A 14562-nucleotide genomic window follows, 5' to 3' on the forward strand; every position below is an offset into this window, starting at 1 on the left:
GGATGGACAGGTGAGAATGTGGAGGATGGACAGGTGAGACAATATGGAGGATGGACAGGTGAGAATGTGGAGGATGGACAGGTGAGAATGTGGAGGATGGACAGGTGAGAATGTGGAGGATGGACAGGTGAGACAATGTGGAGGATGGACAGGTGAGACAATGTGGAGAATGGACAGGTGAGAATGTGGAGGATGGACAGGTGAGACTTTATGGAGTATAGACAGGTATGACAATGTGGAGGATGGACAGGTGAGAATGTGGAAGATGGACAGGTGAGGCAATGTGGAGGATGGACAGGTGAGGCAATGTGGAGGATGGACAGGTGAGGCAATGTGGAGGATGAGCAGGTGAGACAATGTGGAGGATGGACAGGGGAGAATGTGGAGGATGGACCGGTGAGAATGAGGACGATGGACAGGTGAGAATGTGGAGGATGGACAGGTGAGATTGTGGAGGATGGACAGGTGAGACAATGTGGAGGATGGACAGGGGAGAATGAGGAGGATGGACAGGTGAGAATGTGGTGGATGGACAGGTGAGAATGTGGAGGATAGACAGGTGAGACAATGTGGAGGATGGACAGGGGAGAATGAGGAGGATGGACAGGTGAGAATATGGTGGATGAACAGGTGAGAATGTGGAGGATGGACAGGTGAGAATGCGGAGGATGGACAGGTGAGAATGTGGAGGATGGACAGGTGAGACAATGAGGAGGATGGACAGGTGAGACAATGAGGAGGATGGACAGGTGAGACAATGTGGAGGATGGACAGGGGAGAATGTGGAGGATGGACCGGTGAGAATGAGGAGGATGGACAGGTGAGAATGTGGAGGATGGACAGGTGAGGCAATGTGGAGAATGGACAGGTGAGGCAATGTGGAGGATGGACAGGTGAGGCAATGTGGAGGATGGACAGGTGAGGCAATGTGGAGGATGGACAGGTGAGGCAATGTGGAGGATGGACAGGTGAGGCAATGTGGAGGATGGACAGGTGAGGCAATGTGGAGGATGGACAGGTGAGAATGTGGAGGATGGACAGGTGAGAATGTGGAGGATGGACAGGTGAGAATGTGGAGGATGGACAGATGAGAATGTGGAGGATGGACAGGTGAGAATGTGGAGGATGGACCGGTGAGAATGAGGAGGATGGACAGGTGAGAATGTGGAGCATGGACAGGTGAGAATGTGGAGGATGGACAGGTGAGGCAATGTGGAGGATGGACAGGTGAGGCAATGTGGAGGATGGACAGGTGAGGCAATGTGGAGGATGGACAGGTGAGGCAATGTGGAGGATGGACAGGTGAGGCAATGTGGAGGATGGACAGGTGAGAATGTGGAGGATGGACAGGTGAGAATGTGGAGGATGGACAGATGAGAATGTGGAGGATGGACAGGTGAGAATGTGGAGGATGGACAGGTGAGACAATGAGGATGGACAGGTGAGAATGTGGAGGATGGACAGTTGAGAATGTGGAGGATGGACAGGTGAGACAATGTGGAGGATGGACAGGGGAGAATGTGGAGGATGGGCCGGTGAGAATGAAGACGATGGACAGGTGAGAATGTGGAGGATGGACAGGTGAGATTGTGGAGGATGAACAGGTGAGACAATGTGGAGGATGGACAGGGGAGAATGAGGAGGATGGAAAGGTGAGAATGTGGAGGATGGACAGGTGAGAATGTGGAGGATTGACAGGTGAGAATGTGGAGGATGGACAGGTGAGAATGTGGAGAATGGACAGGTGAGACAATGTGGAGGATGGACAGGTGAGAATGTGGAGGATGGACAGGTGAGAATGTGGAGGATGGACAGGTGAGAATGTGGAGGATGGACAGGTGAGAATGTGGAGGATAGACAGGTGAGAATGTGGAGGATGGACAGGTGAGAATGTGGAGGATGGACAGGTGAGACAATGTGGAGGATGGACAGGTGAGAATATGGTGGATGGACAGGTGAGAATATGGTGGATGGACAGGTGAGAATGTGGTGGATGGACAGGTGAGAATGTTGAGGATGTACAGGTGAGAATGTGGAGGATGGACAGATGAGAATGTGGAGGATGGACAGGTGAGAATGTGGAGGATGGACAGGTGAGAATGTGGAGGATGGACAGTTGTGAGAATGTGGAGGATGGACAGTTGAGACAATGAGCAGGATGGACAGGTGAGACAATGTGGAGGATGGACAGGGGAGAATGTGGAGGATGGACAGGTGAGAATGTGGAGGATGGACAGGTGAGAATGTGGAGGATGGACAGGGGAGAATGAGGAGGATGGACAGGTGAGAATGTGGAGGATGGACTGGTGAGAATGTGGAGGATGGACTGGTGAGAATGTGGAGGATGGACAGGTGAGACAATGTGGAGAATGGACAGCTGAGCATGTGGACGATGGATTGGTGAGAATGTGGTGGATGGACAGGAGAGAATATGCAGGATGGACAGGTGAGACACTGCGGAGGATGGACAGGTGAGACACTGCGGATGATGGACAGGTGAGACACTGCGGAGGATGGACAGGTGAGACACTGCGGAGGATAAACAGATGAGACACTGCAGAGGATGGACAATTGAGACACTGCGGAGGATGGACAGGTGAGACACTGCGGAGGATAGACAGGTGAGACACTGCGGAGGATGGACAGGTGAGACACTGCAGAGGATGAACAGGTGAAACACTGCGGAGGATGAACAGATGAGACACTGTGGAGGATGGACAGGTGAGGCAATGCGGAGGATGGACAGGTGAGGCAATGCAGAGGATGGACAGGTGAGGCAATGCAGAGGATGGACAGGTGAGGCAATGCGGAGGATGGACAGGTGAGGCAATGCGGAGAATGGACAGGTGAGAATGTGGAGGATGGACAGGTGAGAATGTGGAGGATGGACAGGTGAGAATGTGGAGGATGGACAGGTGAGAATGTGGAGGATGGACAGGTGAGCCAATGTGGAGGATGTACAGGAGAGACAATGTGGAGGATGGACAGGTGAGAATGTGGAGGATGGACAGGTGAGGATGGACAGGTGAGGCAATGTGGATGATGGACAGGTGAGACAATGTGGAGGATGGACAGGTGAGACAATGTGGAGGATGGACAGGTGAGAATGTGGAGGATGGACAGGTGAGAATGTGGAGGATGGACAGGTGAGAATGTGGAGGATGGACAGGTGAGAATGTGGAGGATGGACAGGTGAGGCAATGCGGAGGATGGACAGGGGAGAATGTGGAGGATGGACAGGTGAGACAATGTGGAGGATGGACAGGTGAGACAATGTGGAGAATGGACAGGTGAGAATGTGGAGGATGGACAGGTGAGACTTCATGGAGTATGGACAGGTGAGACAATGTGGAGGATGAACAGGTGAGAATGTGGAGGATGGACAGGTGAGGCAATGTGGAGGATGGACAGGTGAGGCAATGTGGAGGATGGACAGGTGAGGCAATGTGGAGGATGGATAGGTGAGGCAATGTGGAGGATGGACAGGTAAGGCAATGTGGAGGATGGACAGGTGAGAATGTGGTGGATGGACAGGTGAGAATGTGGAGGATGGACAGGTGAGAATGTGGAGGATGGACAGGTGAGAATGTGGAGGATGGACAGGTGAGAATGTGGAGGATGGACAGGTGAGAATATGGTGGACAGGTGAGAATGTGGTTGCTGGACAGGCGAGAATGTGGAGGATGGACAGGTGAGAATGTGGAGGATGGACAGATGAGAATGTGGAGGATGGACAGGTGAGAATGTGGAGGATGGACAGGTGAGACAATGTGGAGGAGGGACAGGTGAGACAATGTGGAGGATGGAAAGAGGAGAATGTGGAGGATGGACAGGTGAGAATAAGGAGGATGGACAGGTGAGAATGTGGAGGATGGACAGGTGAGAATGTGGAGGATGGACAGGTGAGACAATGTGGAGGATGGACAGGGGAGAATGAGGAGGATGGACAGGTGAGAATGTGGAGGATGGACAGGTGAGAATGTGGAGAATGGACAGGTGAGAATGTGGAGGATGGACAGGTGAGAATGTGGAGGATGGACAGGTGAGGTACTCTAAAGGATAAACAGGTGAGAATGTGTAAGATGGACAGGTGAGAATGTGGAGGATGGACAGGTGAGAATGTGGAGGATGGACAGGTGAGAATGTGGAGGATGGTCCGGTGAGAATGAGGAGTATGGACAGGTGAGAATGTGGAGGATGGACAGGTGAGAATGTGGAGGATGGACAGGAGAGAATGTGGAGGATGGACAGGAGAGAATGTGGAGGATGGACAGGTGAGGATGGACAGGTGAGACAATGTGGAGGATGGACAGGTGAGACAATGTGGAGGATGGACAGGTGAAAATGTGGAGGATGGACAGGTGACAATGTGGAGGATGCACAGGTGACAATGTGGAGGATGGACAGGTGACAATGTGGAGGATGGACAGGTGACAATGTGGAGGATGGACAGGTGACAATGTGGAGGATGGACAGGTGAGGTACTCTGGAGGATAAACAGGTGAGAATGTGTAAGATGGGCAGGTGAGAATGTGGAGGATGGACAGGTGAGAATGTGGAGGATGGACAGGAGAGAATGTGGAGGATGGACAGGTGAGGATGGACAGGTGAGACAATGTGGTGGATGTAAAGGTGAGAATGTGGAAGATGGACAGGTGAGAATGTGGAGGATGAACAGGTGAGAATGTGGAGGATGGACAGGTGAGACAATGTGGAGGATGAACAGGTGATAATGTGGAGGATGGACAGGTGATAATGTGGAGGATGGACAGGTGAGAATGTGGTGGATGTACAGGTGAGAATGTGGATGGACAGGTGAGAATGTCGAAGATGGACAGGTGATAATGTGGAGTATGGACAGGTGAGAATGTGGAGGATGGACAGGCAAGACAATGTGGAGGATGGACAGGTGAGACAATGTGGAGGATGGACAGGTGATAATGTGGAGGATTGACAGGTGATAATGTGGAGGATGGACAGGTGAGACAATGCAGTGGAATGATCTGTGATGATTGGAGGGTTCATGTGATGACAACATCAGAGGGAACATAAAGCAGATCAAGTCATAGCTGAAACCTCAGGGGTAAATGCCTTTATTTCCAATACCCTTCTCGCCCTGGTCATATTGACAATGTCCTGGAAGCTGAGATCTGGGCTGCTATATGATGTAGCGGGAGTAAGACATGGATGAGTATAGTCCTGCAAAGCAATTACTGTACGTTCGTTATTATTTTTACCTCCCGGCCCAGGCACAAGTCCTTCAATAGATCAACATACAACAGCCCAGATCTCAGTTTCCTGGAGCTCTGATGATTTGGGGCAGTGGTATAAGGAGCGACGCTTCACTCTTGGGTGGAGATGTTTGTATCTCACTGGCAGCCCCCAGAAAACAATGACACCTGTCCTCCATACTCTTTGCTTAGGATGGCTTCCAGTTCTGGGATCCCCTTGGTCACCACATCAAACGGGCTTAAATTCCGACCCAATCTTCCTTCCGCCCACCTGGTGCCGTCTGACCTCACACAACAGAATGCGCTCCAGTAGAAGGTGGGAACGTTGACGCGGTTCCGTAGCCACTTGCCTTCTCCAGGATGGGATCCAGAGATGATGACCCCACTGAGGACATGGTTTCGTTGACAGGCCAGAATCTTTTCTCGTAGAAACATCTCGTACTGATTCCAGGTCCCGCTGTTGAAGGTTGAATCCTGTGGCGCCATGTTGGTGTAGGTGAACGTGGAGACCTGGGAAGTACTGCTGTGGTGCCCACTGGGGTTCACATGACCACGGCTATAACCGGAGTTCCTATAATCGTCGTTCACAGCTTGGCTTTCCAGTACGTCCTCCATGTTCAGCTGCATTGCGTTGCTTGAGGGTTGTAGCATCTCCTGCTGAGGGACTCCACCCAACTGGAGAGAGGACGATAAATGCACATTAATGGCCATCACACAATAATCCCAGCAAAGGAGGACGTAACGTAGAAGCTCCACCTGCAGAGTGGGTTGGACCCATTCACATTGGACCGGAGCTCGATCACCCCAATCACTTGATCAGATTGTGCTGTGCTCCAGGAATGTGCGCCGCCGGTGTGGTTCAATAGAGTCATGCACTCGTTTCAAAGTGGATCTGACGTCTTTATCAGAATGAGTTCGAAACGTATTGTACGATTTCCTGACCCATTTGACACCCGCCGGTGGCGCCCATTCATCCTACATTTTTGTTGGATTATCTTATAGGTCTCGGTCTCGAGGTCTGCAGGTGGAGCAGCAACCACACTCATTTGGAGATGCCACCAAGAGGATCGGCTCCACGCAGAAGTACCCAAACCATTGACAACATTCTGCTCTGAATAATCATATAAGAGATCTCTATAGGGGCAGAGCTCCCCAGACGGAGAGTTACACGATACAATCTTTCCCTGCCTGTTATCACCACTAGGGGAGCTCAGGAGCATGCTGTATACTGCGCTATCATTGAGTTCTATGTATTACGGGTTATCCATGTCGCTAGCATATATAATTTAATTATGTCATCACTTCCTGATGGGTGGGGGTCTGACTGTTGAGCGCCTCACCATCCTCAGAATGAACTGGCGGCAGAACTAGACCCCTTGGTGAAACGTGACGTAACTGTACGTCACGACTGCCAGGAGCAGAGCCCGCTCCATACTCGGCGTATGTCACAACCGACACTTTACAGCAACTCCTATAACTCTGAACACGGCAGTTTAACCAGCCGCGGTCGATAGCGGGGAAGCCGTTAGGGGTCCGGCCTCCGTCATCCAATCACCCCCAGTTCCCCCGTCAGGCTTAATAGGAGTCATTAAATAGCATTGCAGTTTATTGTACCAGCGATCACCGGTTCAAGTCCCCAAGGGCGACAAGTAAAAAAAAAAGTAAAAAACATCTAAAAGGTTTAATATACAAAAAAAATCTTAAAAAGTAAAAAAAAAAAAAGTTTTTCTTTTAAATGAATGCAAAAAATAAACATAATTTACTTGACAAATAAAATGTAACAAAAACTGATAAAAAAGTCACATGTACCCCAAACGGATACCAACAAAATAAAAAACAAAAAATTACTGTGGCCCCGAGGGGTTAATCTTCCATAATAAATGCAGCACAGCCCCATTCACTTCAATGGCCAATCACGAATGATCGCTCACAGTTGATGACGGCCAACCAATGTCTGCTGACCAGGTGATTGATCATGTGTGATTGACGTGATCGCCGAAATATAAATGATCGTTCGTCACTTTGTGCAGTACATTTTCTTCTAAGTTCCAGTTGAGTCTGGCACGTTAATGGTTAGATCTCACATAGAGGACTTAAAAAATAGATGGTTTTTTTTCAGAAACAGCGCCACCCCTGTCCATTGGTTGTGTCTGGTATTGCAGCTTGAGCAAAAAAACAAAAACAACTTTTTTTCCCTTTTGTCTACATCTTATTTGGTGTTCTTTTATGTTTTGTGTATGTCATACATAGACCGGACAAATAAGGGTCAAAAAATTTCCCAAAAAGTCTGCGAGCAGGAGCATTTTTGGGGATCATACGTCTTATTAGGGACTTTCACATACTTGTAAGTAGTTCTTAAGCTTTTATTAGGCATTTCTTTGGCTACAAAGTAATTTTTTTAGATGTACGTCCGTTATTTGATGTCCCTCCTTTCTTCTCTCTCTTTGTGGTATTGCATTGACATATAAAGGACTGAGCTGCAATACCATACCCAACCTGAAGAGTGGTGTGGTGCTTTTTTGGGAAGAAAGCAGCCATATTACAACCCCCATCATCCAATGCATATGGCCAGCTTTACAAAACAGCCCCCTATTCATATGTCCAAAGGTAATGACAATAATTTTGATGGTGGCTGCATGGAGATACATCGGCAGGTCGGATACATCTGTAGAAGACTCCCGCTCTTACCATTGGCTCCAAGTACCAGTTGCTGGAGGAGAGATCAGGTCGAGGTGTTGTGGAAACCTCCAAGATGTAGGCTGAGTAGATGGGCACACGGGCCAGGCGGTGGTAGAGGGTGGCATAGTGGTAAGCCCCTTGAAGGCGCTGACAGATATTGGCCGTACCATTGGAGGCCAGGCCCAATGGTTCCTGCCCCTCGTAGAAGAACTTCTGGCAATCTGGGACATCGGTGAAGCTTTGTAGCACCTCACAAAACCCCCCAGAGCAAAGAACCAGGAGGACGAGAACCTGTCTGAGAGAGTCCATGCCGGAACGTTAAGACCTGAAGACCTCAAGGCTGTTTCATATACAAACCGATAGATGACGTCATGGGGACAGAAGAGCAGATGATCAAACACAACCAATTCTCACCATCCGAGAGTGAAAAACAAAGTCCACGTGGCAAAGCTGATAGCGCAAGGCCGTACAGAGAGTGACACGCGCACTACCAGGGGCGTGATGGAAGAGATGATGACACACTGGACTCTATCGGGGGGGACTTGTCTACAAGATGGAGCCCACGGCTCTACATGCAGCGGCCTCAGCTCAGCCATCATGTACACCCTAGTCCTCTTGTCCTCCAGTCCCTGGTAACCCAGTGGGTAACTATTAGTCACGTTTCTGCTGACCCAATGGCACACCATCCAGTCACAGCTGAACATGCGGATCTCCTGGTGAACACGTCCCTGGTGGTCCTGTAGCTCACCATGAATCTGGTAGATGGTGAATGATGGACTCACGACCTTTCCAGTCCTTGGTGACTTGCCACATTGATGGTCCAGTGGTTGACTGCCCTTCTAGCCCCTGGTGTCCTCATGGTTTACAGAGGGTGGTGACCAAGTGGCTTACCATCTGTCTAGTCTCTGATGAGCCAATCATAGCTCTGTCCAGCCTCTACTGATCCTTTGCTGACCTAGTGATACCATTTATGTGTCAGATGACCAACTTTTTTACCATGTATTTAGTCCCTTGGAGCCAAGAGGCCTTCAATCCATCCCGATCATCTGGTAAACTGGTCCCCCAGCTTATCCTGTAGTTTACGGTCCATCTAGTGTCTGATGACTGAGTAGTTTACCATTTTTGTTTCCCATTGACCCAGTTCATTTGTTCGGTTTCATTTTTTAACATTTGTGTTGTTATTCATTTATCCGGAACATCAGCCTTTCCTCTCGTTCTAGATATATCTCATTGTATTAGTTGTGTGAAGTATTACTTCTTCTTGTGGCGTTCTTGGATTCCGGTGTTATTCTTGGATTCTTCTTGTGCTGTTTTTGGATTCTTCTTGTAATGTTTTTGGATTCCAGTGTTATTTTTGGATTCTTCTTGTGGTTTTTGGATTCCAGAGTTGTTTTTTTATTAATCTCGTGATGTTTTTGAATCTTCTTGTGATGTTTTTGGATACCTGTGTTGCTTTTGGATTCTTCTTGTGAGGTTTTTGGATTCTTCTTGGAATGGTTTTGCATTCCTGTGTTGCTTTTGGATTCTTCTTGTGATGGTTTTGGATTCCTGTACTATTTTTGGATTCCTGTGTTATTTTTGGATTCTTCTTGTGAGGTTTTTGGATTCTTCTTGGAATGGTTTTGGATTCCTGTGTTGCTTTTGGATTCTTCTTCTGATGGTTTTGGATTCCTGTACTATTTTTGGATTCCTGTGTTATTTTTGGATTCTTCTTGTGAGGTTTTTGGATTCTTCTTGGAATGGTTTTGGATTCCTGTGTTGCTTTTGGATTCTTCTTGTGATGGTTTTGGATTCCTGTACTATTTTTGGATTCCTGTGTTATTTTTGGATTCTTCTTATGATGTTTTTGGATTCCTGTGCTATTTTTGAATTCTTCATGTAATGTTTTTGGATTCCAGTGTTGTTTTTGGATTCCAGTATTGTTTTTGGATTCCAGTGTTGTTTTTGGTTTCATCTTGGGATGTTTTTGGATTCCTGTGTTGTTTTTTGATAATCTTGTGATGTTTTTGAATCTTCTTGTAATGTTTTTGGATTCCTGTTATTTTTGGATTCTTCTTGTGATGTTTTTGGATTCCTGTGTTATTTTTGGATTCGTCTTGTGATGTTTTTGGATTCCTGTGTTGTTTTTTGATAATCTTGTGATGTTTTTGAATCTTCTTGTAATGTTTTTGGATTCCTGTTATTTTTGGATTCTTCTTGTGATGTTTTTGGATTCCTGTGTTATTTTTGGATTCTTCTTGTGAGGTTTTTGGATCCCTGTTATTTTTGAATATTCCTGTAATGTTTTTGGATTCCTGTGCTATTTTTGGATTTTTCTTGTAATATTTTTGGATTCCTGTGTTATTTTTGGATTCTTCTTGTGAGGTTTTTGGATTCTTCTTGGAATGGTTTTGGATTCCTGTGTTGCTTTTGGATTCTTCTTGTGATGGTTTTGGATTCCTGTACTATTTTTGGATTCCTGTGTTATTTTTGGATTGTTCTTGTGAGGTTTTTGGATTCTTCTTGGAATGGTTTTGGATTCCTGTGTTATTTTTGGATTCTTCTTGTGAGGTTTTTGGATTCTTATTGGAATGGTTTTGGATTCCTGTGTTGCTTTTGGATTCTTCTTTTAATGTTTTTGGATTCTTCTTGAGATGTTTTTAGATTCTTATTATGATGTTTTTGGATTTTTCTTGTGATGTTTTTGGATTCATGTGTTATTTTAGGATTCTTCATGTAATGTTTTTGGATTCCTGTGTAATTTTTGGATTCATGTGTTCTTTTTGGATTCTTCTTATGATGTTTTTGGATTCTTCATGTAATGTTTTTGGATTCCTGTGTTACTTTTGGATTCTTCTTATGAAGTTTTTAGAGTCTTCATGTAATGTTTTTGGATTCATGTGTTGTTTTTGGATTCTTCGTGTAATGTTTTTGGATTCCTGTGTTACTTTTGGATTCTTCTTGTAATGGTTTTGGATTCATGTGTTATTTTTGGATTTTTCTTATGATGTTTTCGGATTTTTCTTGTGATGTTTTTGGATTCATGTGTTATTTTTGGATTTTTCTTGTGATGTTTTTGGATTCATGGATTATTTTTGGATTCTTCTTGTGATATTTTTGGAATCCTGTGTTATTCTTGAATTCTTCATGTAATGTTTTTGGATTCCAGCGTTGTTTTTGGTTTCATCTTGTGATGTTTTTGGATTCATGTGTTATTTTTGGATTCTTCTTGTGATATTTTTGGAATCCTGTGCTATTCTTGAATTCTTCATGTAATGTTTTTGGATTCCAGTGTTATTTTTGGATTCTTCTTGTGATGTTTTTGGATTCCTGTTATTTTTGAATATTCCTGTGATGTTTTTGGATTCCTGTGCTATTTTTGGATTTTTCTTGTAATATTTTTGGATTCCTGTGTTATTTTTGGATTCTTCTTGTGAGGTTTTTGGATTCTTCTTGGAATGGTTTTGGATTCCTGTGTTGCTTTTGGATTCTTCTTGTGATGGTTTTGGATTCCTGTACTATTTTTGGATTCCTGTGTTATTTTTGGATTTTTCTTATGATGTTTTTGGATTCCTGTGCTATTTTTGAATTCTTCATGTAATGTTTTTGGATTCCAGTATTGTTTTTGGTTTCATCTTGGGATGTTTTTGGATTCCAGAGTTGTTTTTTTATTAATCTCGTGATGTTTTTGAATCTTCTTGTGATGTTTTTGGATACCTGTGATGCTTTTGGATTCTTCTTGTGAGGTTTTTGGATTCTTCTTGGAATGGTTTTGGATTCCTGTGTTGCTTTTGGATTCTTCTTGTGATGGTTTTGGATTCCTGTACTATTTTTGGATTCCTGTGTTATTTTTAGATTCTTCTTGTGAGGTTTTTGGATTCTTCTTGGAATGGTTTTGGATTCCTGTGTTGCTTTTGGATACTTCTTGTGATGGTTTTGGATTCCTGTACTATTTTTGGATTCCTGTGTTATTTTTGGATTCTTCTTGTGAGGTTTTTGGATTCTTCTTGGAATGGTTTTGGATTCCTGTGTTGCTTTTGGATTCTTCTTGTGATGGTTTTGGATTCCTGTATTATTTTTGAATTCCTGTGTTATTTTTGGATTGTTCTTGTGAGGTTTTTGGATTCTTCTTGGAATGGTTTTGGATTCCTGTGTTGCTTTTGGATTCTTCTTTTAATGTTTTTGGATTCTTCTTGAGATGTTTTTGGATTCTTATTATGATGTTTTTGGATTTTTCTTGTGATGTTTTTGGATTCATGTGTTATTTTTGGATTCTTCATGTAATGTTTTTGGATTCCTGTGTTATTTTTGGATTCATGTGTTATTTTTGGATACTTCTTATGATGTTTTTAGATTCTTCATGTAATGTTTTTGGATTCATGTGTTGTTTTTGGATTCTTCTTATGATGTTTTTGAATTCATGTGTTATTTTTGGATTCTTCTTGTGATATTTTTGGAATCCAGTGTTATTCTTGAATTCTTCATGTAATGTTTTTGGATTCCAGTGTTGTTTTTGGTTTCATCTTGTGATGTTTTTGGATTCATCTTGTGATGTTTTTGAATCTTCTTGTGATGTTTTTGGATTCCTGCGTTATTTTTGAATATTCCTGTGATGTTTTTGGATACCTGTCTTATTTTTGGATTCTTCTTGGAATGGTTTTGGATTCCTGTGTTGCTTTTGGATTCTTCTTGTGATGGTTTTGGATTCTTCTTGGAATGGTTTTGGATTCCTGTGTTGCTTTTGGATACTTCTTGTGATGGTTTTGGATTCCTGTACTATTTTTGGATTCCTGTGTTATTTTTGGATTCTTCTTGTGAGGTTTTTGGATTCTTCTTGGAATGGTTTTGGATTCCTGTGTTGCTTTTGGATTCTTCTTGTGATGGTTTTGGATTCCTGTATTATTTTTGAATTCCTGTGTTATTTTTGGATTGTTCTTGTGAGGTTTTTGGATTCTTCTTGGAATGGTTTTGGATTCCTGTGTTGCTTTTGGATTCTTCTTTTAATGTTTTTGGATTCTTCTTTTAATGTTTTTGGATTCTTATTATGATGTTTTTGGATTTTTCTTGTGATGTTTTTGGATTCATGTGTTATTTTTGGATTCTTCATGTAATGTTTTTGGATTCCTGTGTTATTTTTGGATTCATGTGTTATTTTTGGATACTTCTTATGATGTTTTTAGATTCTTCATGTAATGTTTTTGGATTCATGTGTTGTTTTTGGATTCTTCTTATGATGTTTTTGGATTCATGTGTTATTTTTGGATTCTTCTTGTGATATTTTTGGAATCGAGTGTTATTCTTGAATTCTTCATGTAATGTTTTTGGATTCCAGTGTTGTTTTTGGTTTCATCTTGTGATGTTTTTGGATTCATCTTGTGATGTTTTTGAATCTTCTTGTGATGTTTTTGGATTCCTGCGTTATTTTTGAATATTCCTGTGATGTTTTTGGATACCTGTCTTATTTTTGGATTCTTCTTGTGATGTTTTTTGATTCCTGTGTTATTTTTGAATTCTCGTAATGTTTTTGGAATCCTGTGTTATTTTTGAATTCTTCGTGTAATGTTTTTTGATTCCAGTGTTGTTTTTGGTTTCATCTTGTGAAGTATTTGGATTCCCGTGTTGTTTTGGGATTAATCTTGTGATGTTTTTGAATCTTCTTGTAATGTTTTTGGATTCCTGTGTTATTTTTGGATTCTTCTTGTGATGTTTTAGGGTATGTTCACACGGCCAAATTTCAGACGTATACGAGGCGTATTTTGCCTCGTTTTACGTCTGGAAATACGTCTCAAATACGTCGGCAAACATCTGCCCATTCATTTGAATGGGTTTGCCGACGTACTGTGCAGACGACCTGTTATTTACGCGTCGTCGTTTGACAGCTGTCAAACGACGACGCGTAAAAATACAGCCTCGTCAAAAGAAGTGCAGGACACTTCTTTGGACGTTTTTGGAGCTGTTTTCTCATAGACTCCAATGAAAACAGCTCCAAAAACGGACGTAAAAAACGCCGCGAAAACGGCGTGAAAACGCCGCGAAAAATGCGAGTTGGTAAAAAAACGTCTGAAAAGCAGGGTCTGTTTTCCCTTGAAAACAGCTCTGGATTTTCAGACGTTTTTGTTGACTACGTGTGAACATACCCTTAGGATTTTTCCTGTCATGTTTTTGGATACATGTGTTGTTTTTGGATTCTTCTTGTAATGGTTTTGGATTCCTGTGTTGCTATTGGATTCTTCATGTGATGTTTTTGGATACATGTGTTATTTTTGGATTCTTCTTGTAATATTTTTGGATTCTTCTTGTGATGTTTTTGGATTCTTCCTGTGATGTTTTTGGATTATTCATGTAATGTTTTTGGATTCCTGTGTTATTTTTGGATTCTTATTGTAATGGTTTTGGATTCATGTGTTGCTTTTGGATTCTTCTTTTAGTGTTTTTGGATTCTTCTTGAGATGTTTTTGGATTCCTGTTATTTTTGGATTCTTATTATGATGTTTTTGGATTTTTCTTGTTATGTTTTTGAAATCATGTGTTATTTTTGCATTCTTCATGTAATGTTTTGGGATTTCTGTGTTATTATTGGATTCTTCATGTGATGTTTTTGGATACATGTGTTATTTTTGGATTCTTCTTGTAATATTTTTGGATTCTTCTTGTGATGTTTTTGGATTCTTCC

The 14562-nt window shown here is 43.3% G+C and overlaps 1 protein-coding gene across 1 annotated transcript; it reads right to left on the minus strand.

Moving 5' to 3' along the window:
* Positions 1 to 5070: 5070 nt before the first annotated feature.
* LOC142710637 (endonuclease domain-containing 1 protein-like) lies at positions 5071 to 8219 on the minus strand. Its single transcript, XM_075848566.1, has 2 exons — positions 7920 to 8219; positions 5071 to 5906 (listed from the first exon to the last, which is right to left on the minus strand). Exons 1-2 carry the CDS (start codon positions 8217 to 8219, stop codon positions 5370 to 5372), a joined length of 837 nt encoding a protein of 278 aa, XP_075704681.1. The 3' UTR covers positions 5071 to 5369.
* Positions 8220 to 14562: the final 6343 nt, after the last annotated feature.

The sequence above is a fragment of the Rhinoderma darwinii genome, chromosome 1, assembly GCF_050947455.1.
Source record: "Rhinoderma darwinii isolate aRhiDar2 chromosome 1, aRhiDar2.hap1, whole genome shotgun sequence".
Classification (NCBI taxonomy): Eukaryota; Metazoa; Chordata; class Amphibia; order Anura; family Rhinodermatidae; genus Rhinoderma; species Rhinoderma darwinii.